Here is a 6,000-nt window from a genome sequence, read left to right as displayed (position 1 = left end):
TCCTAGCTCTTGTCTCCTTCCTGTCAGGAACTCTTAGCTTTCCTTCTGGGTCTTGTGGTAAATCTCTTTTTGTTTGTTTGATTGTTTGTTTGTTTTCAGAAAAAATCACCAGGTTCCAATTTTGTGGAAAAAAAAATCTTTTTCATGGAAGGATCTTGGTATTGATCCATTCCACATATGATTTTTTTAGTCCAAGGAAAATAATTCAATAAAAGCATTAGTTTCTTAAATCTTTAATTAGAGCAGAACAAAAAATAAGCAATTACTTGGGTTGATTTTTAAAAATGATTCTTCTTTCTGAAAATACCATACATTAAAATCAGTGTAAATCTGAGAAACTGTAGCTCTCTAATATACCTAAGTAGAGGTAGAAGGTATACAGAGGTTCAACACAAGAGAAACTAAACCAAATGTGCCATTGCACAGAAATGAAAGACGAAAAAGCTGACATCCGAAAAGCATACCATCTATATTTACTCTTTCACAGAAATAAACAACTTTCATAAAACCCATGATTTTTTTTGCTTCTTTCTTTCTTTCTTTCTTTCTTTCTTTCTTTCTTTCTTTCTTTCTTTCTTTCTTTCTGTCAGCCTTGGGGCGTGAACTGAGGGCCTGGACACTGTCCTTGAGCTTTCTCAAGGCTAGAACTCTACCACTTGAGCCACAGCACTACGTCTAGCTTTTTAAATTTTTGGTCATAGGGCTTTTGCTCTGGGCCTGGGCACTGTCCCTGAGCTCGTCAAGAGTTACCACCCTTGAGCCTCAGCTGCACTTCCGGTTTTCCAGTGGTTAATCAAAGATAAGAGCCTCAAGGTCTTTAGTACCCGGGCTGGCTTTGAACTGTGATCCTTACATCTCAGCCTCCTGAGTAGCTAGGATTACAGGCCTGGGATACCATGCCTGGCCAACTTCTGGCTTTTTCTATGTATGTGGTGCGGAGGAATTGAACCTGGATCTTTGTGCATGCTAGGCAAACACTCTACCACTAGGGCATGCTCCCAGCCCCTTTTGCTTCTTCTTTGGTTATGGGACTTGGAACTCTAGCCTAGGCATTGTCCTTGAGCTCTTCAGCTCAAGGCTACTGCCTTACCACTTAAGCCATAGTGCCACTTTCAGTTTTCCAGTGGTTAATTGGAGATAAGAATCTCACAGACTTTAGTGCCTAGTCTGGCTTTGAACCATGATCCTCAGATCTCAGCCTACTTACTAGCTAGGATTACAGGCACAAGCCACCGAGCCTGGCTCTTTTGCTTCTTTTTTAACTATAATTTTAAACTGGGTACTGATGGCTCATACCTGTAATCCTAGCTAATTAAGAAGCTGAGATCTGAGGGCTGCGGTTCAAAGACAGCCAAGGCAGGAAATTCCATGAGACTTTTATCTTCAGTTAATGACCAGAAGATTGGATGTAGAGCTGTGCTAGTCTTGAGAAAAAGTGCTCAGAGACAGCATCCAGGCCCTGAGTTCAAGCCCCATGACTGAAAAAAACAGTCGAAAAAAGCTGGGTGTTGGTGGCTTATGCCTGTTATACTAGCCACTCAGAAGGTTGAGATTGGAGGATCAGGGTTTGCGGCCAGCTGGGCAGAAATGTCTATGAGCCTTTTTTTGCCAGTAATGGGCTTGAGCTCAGGGCCTGAGCACTGTCCTTGGACTTCTCAAGGCTAGAGCTCTACCACTTGAGCCTCAGCACCACTCTGGCTTTTTTCTATGTATGTGGTACTGAGGAATCGAACCCAGGTCTTCGTGCATGCTAGGCAAGCACTCAACCACTAGGCCAAACTCCGGCCCGCCTATGAGACTTTTATTTCCAATTAATCACAGAAAAAGCTGTGGTTCAAGTGGTAGTGGTAGCCTTGATTAACAGATGCTCAGGGATAGCACACAGGTCCAGAATTGAAGCCCTAGGACTGGCAAAAAATAAATAATTTTATTGTTATTATTAAGGTGTTGTATGAGGGATTAGCACTTCACAGTTGAGGTAATGAGTACCTTTTTAATTTGGACAATGTCACCCATTCTTTAGTAACTTTGTTTTTTTGTGTGTGCGGGTACCGGGACTTGAACCCAGTACCTTGGCACTGTCTGTTAGCTTTATCACTCAAGGCTGGCACTTGAGCCCCTTGATCCATAGCTGTATTTTGGCTTTTTGCTGGTTAATTGGAGAAAAGAGTCTCAGGGACTTTTCTGCCTAGGCTGGCTTCGAACCACAATTCTCAGCCTCCTGAGTAGTTAGGATTGCAGTAGTGAGTCACTTGCACCTACCTGTAACTTCTTTTATAATAGAAGCAACATATAAGGATTATATACAATAAAAGTTAAATTCCTCATTTATTTTCCCCAAGCCACCAGAAGTATATGTCTTTAACAGTTAAGGGTAAAACCATCATTTTCTAAACATTTTCCTGTTAAGTGCATAGGTATACACTTTGAAAAGAAACATTACCTGAATTTGGGGTGTGGGATTGCAGCTCATGTGGCATAATACCTGCTTAGCAAGCTTGAGGCCCTGAGTTCAAACCCCAATAGCACAAAAAAATTCTTTAATTATACCATACATATAGTCACAAATTCACTTTTCAATTTTTTTGTGCTGGTCTGGGACTTGAACTCAAAGACTACAGCTATACCACTTGAGCCTCAGCTCCAATTTCAGCTTTGTTGGTAGTTTAGTGGAGATAAGAGTCTCACAGATGTTCCTGCCGGGGCTGGAGTCAAACCATGATTCTTGTATCTCAATCTTCTGAGTAGCTAGGATTACAAGCTATCAGTGCCTAGCTACAAACTCAATCCTTTTCTGTGTGTCAGTCCTTGGGCTTGATCCCAGTCTTGAGCACTGTACCTGAGCTTTTCCTGCTCAAGTCTAATGTCCCACCACTTGAGCCACAGCTCCTCCTATGGCTTTTTGCTGGTTAATTGTAGATAAGAGTCTCATGGGCTTTCGCGCCTGCACTGGCTTCAAACTGTAATCCTCAAATGTCAGCTTCTTAAGTAGTTAGGATTACAGGCCTGAGCCACTGGTGCCTGGTTAAACTCACTTTAAAAATCTGGCTTTTAAAGTTTAATAGTGTTCTATCACTGGCATTCTGTCTGACTGTCTCATTCATTTTCTTTCTTGGCAGTACTGAGGTTTGAACTTGGACCTTTGATATTGCTAGGCAAGTATTCTACAACTTGAGCCTCTCCACTTATACCCCCCTTTTGTGAATGTTACTTTTGAATTAGCATCTCACTTTATGCCCTGGCTGACTGGGACTGTGATCCTCCTATTTGTGTATCCCCAGATTGCTAAAACGGTGTATGCGCCATCATACCCAGTCATTGTGCTTATCCCATAGCTGGTATGACAGGTGTGTGCCACCATGCTCGATCTTTGATTAAGGTAGAGCCTCACAAGTTTTTCTTTCCCCCAAGCTGATTTCCAACTGAATTCTCTCATCTCTGACTCCCAAGTGGGAAGGACCATAGGCTTGAACCACTGAACCTAGCTTGCTATCTCATTCATTTTGATGGTTGTAAAATTATCCTATGGTATATGCAAAATAAAGTTGGCCAGCCCTATTGATGGACATTTAGGTTGTCTCAGCCTTTCACTTTATTGACAAAACAATAACTAACTATCCCAAGACACCATGCACACACATGTTGTAGGTAAATATAGGATAAACTATGATTCTGCATTCACATTTGTTAAATCCCCAAATTCTCACCCCTGAGATATGACCACTTATGATTGTGTTTGTGTGTGTGTGTGCACATGCATGTGTGCGCACACACACACAAACACACACAGACACAGACAGACAAACACACACACCCACACACACCCACGACTAGTAAGATTGTGTGATTACCTCTCTGCGCTTGGCTTCATTCTTACGGTATTTGTTGAAGCAGTGGCACAGGATGTTCCCACAGCAGCAAGCCACATGCACTAGGGGGCCCTCTTTGCCCAGGCTCAGGCCGGATGACACTGCCAGCACCAAGGTGATGGTTTTGATGACCAGGGTCCACTTACCCAAATAGCCTCTAATAATGAAACCACTCAAGATAGTTTTTATCTGCAGGCCAAACACAGAGACATTAAATATTAAAAACAAGGCTTAAGAGCCTAAATCTAGCCAGATGCCGGTGTCCCAGGCCTGTAATCCTAGCTACTCAGGAGGGAGATCTTAGGATCATGGTTTAAGGCTAGCCCAGGGAAAAAAATGTCCATTATATCCAAATAAGTCTTATATCCAATTGATCACCAGAAAATTGGAAGTGGTGCTATGACTCAAAGTAGTAGATTTCGAGCCTTGAGCTGAAGAACTCAGAGATAGCACCCAGGCCCGGAGTTCAAGCCCCACCAAAATCAAAAAGCCTAAACACAGACCTCATGACAAAACCTTTACCTTCTGATAGAGTGACAGAAAATGATTTGATCTACAATGATCCCCATTTGAGAAGGATCCAGGAGCCTAAGAAAGCGAGAATTGTCAAGACTGCATATCCTTTTTCTAAGGGGGTAGAGAAGGGCATGTGAGGATGTGTTGTACATCTGACAGTGTATGAATGGAGAAGTAAGAGGAATAAGTGTTTTCCTGCTTACAAAATAGTGATCTCTTTCTGATGAATCACACTAGCTTACTATTACTTGTAATGAAAACACATGGACTGTTAATATGTTGACCTATCCATTGTGCTTATATCTAATTTTATGACTGTCAACAACTACCAGCTAACTACTAGATCCCCCTCTTTACTCCTTGGCATGTAGTAGGAGGAGTTATTGGCACACACTACCAAAAGGGAGCATTAGGAACTGGGGAAATGGCTTGTTTTTGTCTGGAAGATCTAGTAAGTCTTCAGGCAGACTTACTGTTGAGACCTGAGAATGTTATTTTGAGGCTCTAAGGTAGCAACAATGACATTTCTATAGCCCCAGATGCCCAGAATTAGGGTAGAGAATGCTGATTTCTATATAGCACAGCAGGCTTTTAAAACGGTCATTTATGTTTGGTCCAGGATCAGGACTCAAACTCAATTACCTGATGTTTTCACTCACCGGCAGGTGCCCTACCACCTAAGCAACGCCTCCAACTTGTAAAATAGTCATTTAATTATGGGGAAATGGGAAAACTGGTGAACCATGAAGCACAGTTGGAGAGGCTAAAGTAAATGTTCTTGAAACAAACTGAAAGATTAAGCATAGACTTGATTTCTTGCTGGAGAAATTTGTGACTCTTATTAGTCAGGAACACACAGGGCAAAGGTCATCTGGGTAACTTATAATTGTAGTGGTTATAATTGCTATCAAGAAATCTAAATCCAAAGTAGTAAGAAATAGCGTTTCATCCCCATTACTTCCTTCTAACATAAATCAGAGTGCCTAGGCTGAGAGGAGACTTAAAGAAAACCTAGAAAAGCCGTAAATGGCTTTAGTATCCAACCTGAATTCATAGTCTCCACATTGTGGGGATGCTAGAATGCACAGTACATTTGAACCAAAATGGATTCATCATATTGTCACAATTTTTTGTGCCAGTGCTGGGGCTTGAACTCAGGGTCTGGGTGCTGTCCCAGAGCTTTTGTGTTTGAGGCTAGCACTCTACCACTTGAACTACAAGCTCCACTTCTGGTTTATTTGGTAGTTTACTGGAGATAAGAGTCTCAGGGACTTTCCTGTCCTGGCTGGCTTCAAATTGTGATCCTTCAGATCTCAGCCCCTAGCTAGCTAGTATAGGCATGAGCCACCTGTGCCCAGCATAGTGTGCCTGTGTATAAGGTATTTTAACAAACTTACCTCAGGGATTCCAGAACCACAGGCATAAGGTGCAAATACTTTGACAAGAGATACGGCAAGGAAGGCAAACAGAAGAGCCCAGAGGACATACATGAAATAATTCACTATGTAGGCAAAGGCTCCCTGGAATAAAGGAAAAGACAAAAGCTTGTTTTAGCCAGGGCTGCCTCAAGGAGATATATTACTCCTCTGTGTAAGGGTTTCCAGGTCAGAAGACC

The 6,000-nt window shown here is 42.1% G+C and overlaps 1 protein-coding gene across 2 annotated transcripts in view; it reads right to left on the bottom strand.

Annotated features, from left to right (window-relative positions):
* Nucleotides 1-6,000, bottom strand: part of Clcn5 (Cl-/H+ antiporter 5) — a 174,844-nt gene that overhangs the window by 9,766 nt on the left and 159,078 nt on the right. For both annotated transcript variants that reach the window (XM_090326675.1, XM_090326676.1), the window contains 2 exons: nt 5,783-5,905; nt 3,852-4,058 (listed from right to left, as the gene is read on the bottom strand). In XM_090326675.1, coding sequence (XP_090182801.1) covers nt 3,852-4,058; nt 5,783-5,905 — 330 coding nt within the window. The remainder of the gene's footprint in view (nt 1-3,851; nt 4,059-5,782; nt 5,906-6,000) is intronic.

This window comes from Megascapheus bottae, chromosome X, assembly GCF_031878675.1.
Source record: "Megascapheus bottae isolate mThoBot1 chromosome X, mThoBot2.hap1, whole genome shotgun sequence".
In the NCBI taxonomy this organism is placed as follows: Eukaryota; Metazoa; Chordata; class Mammalia; order Rodentia; family Geomyidae; genus Megascapheus; species Megascapheus bottae.
This window is presented reverse-complemented; position numbering and strand designations above follow the sequence as displayed.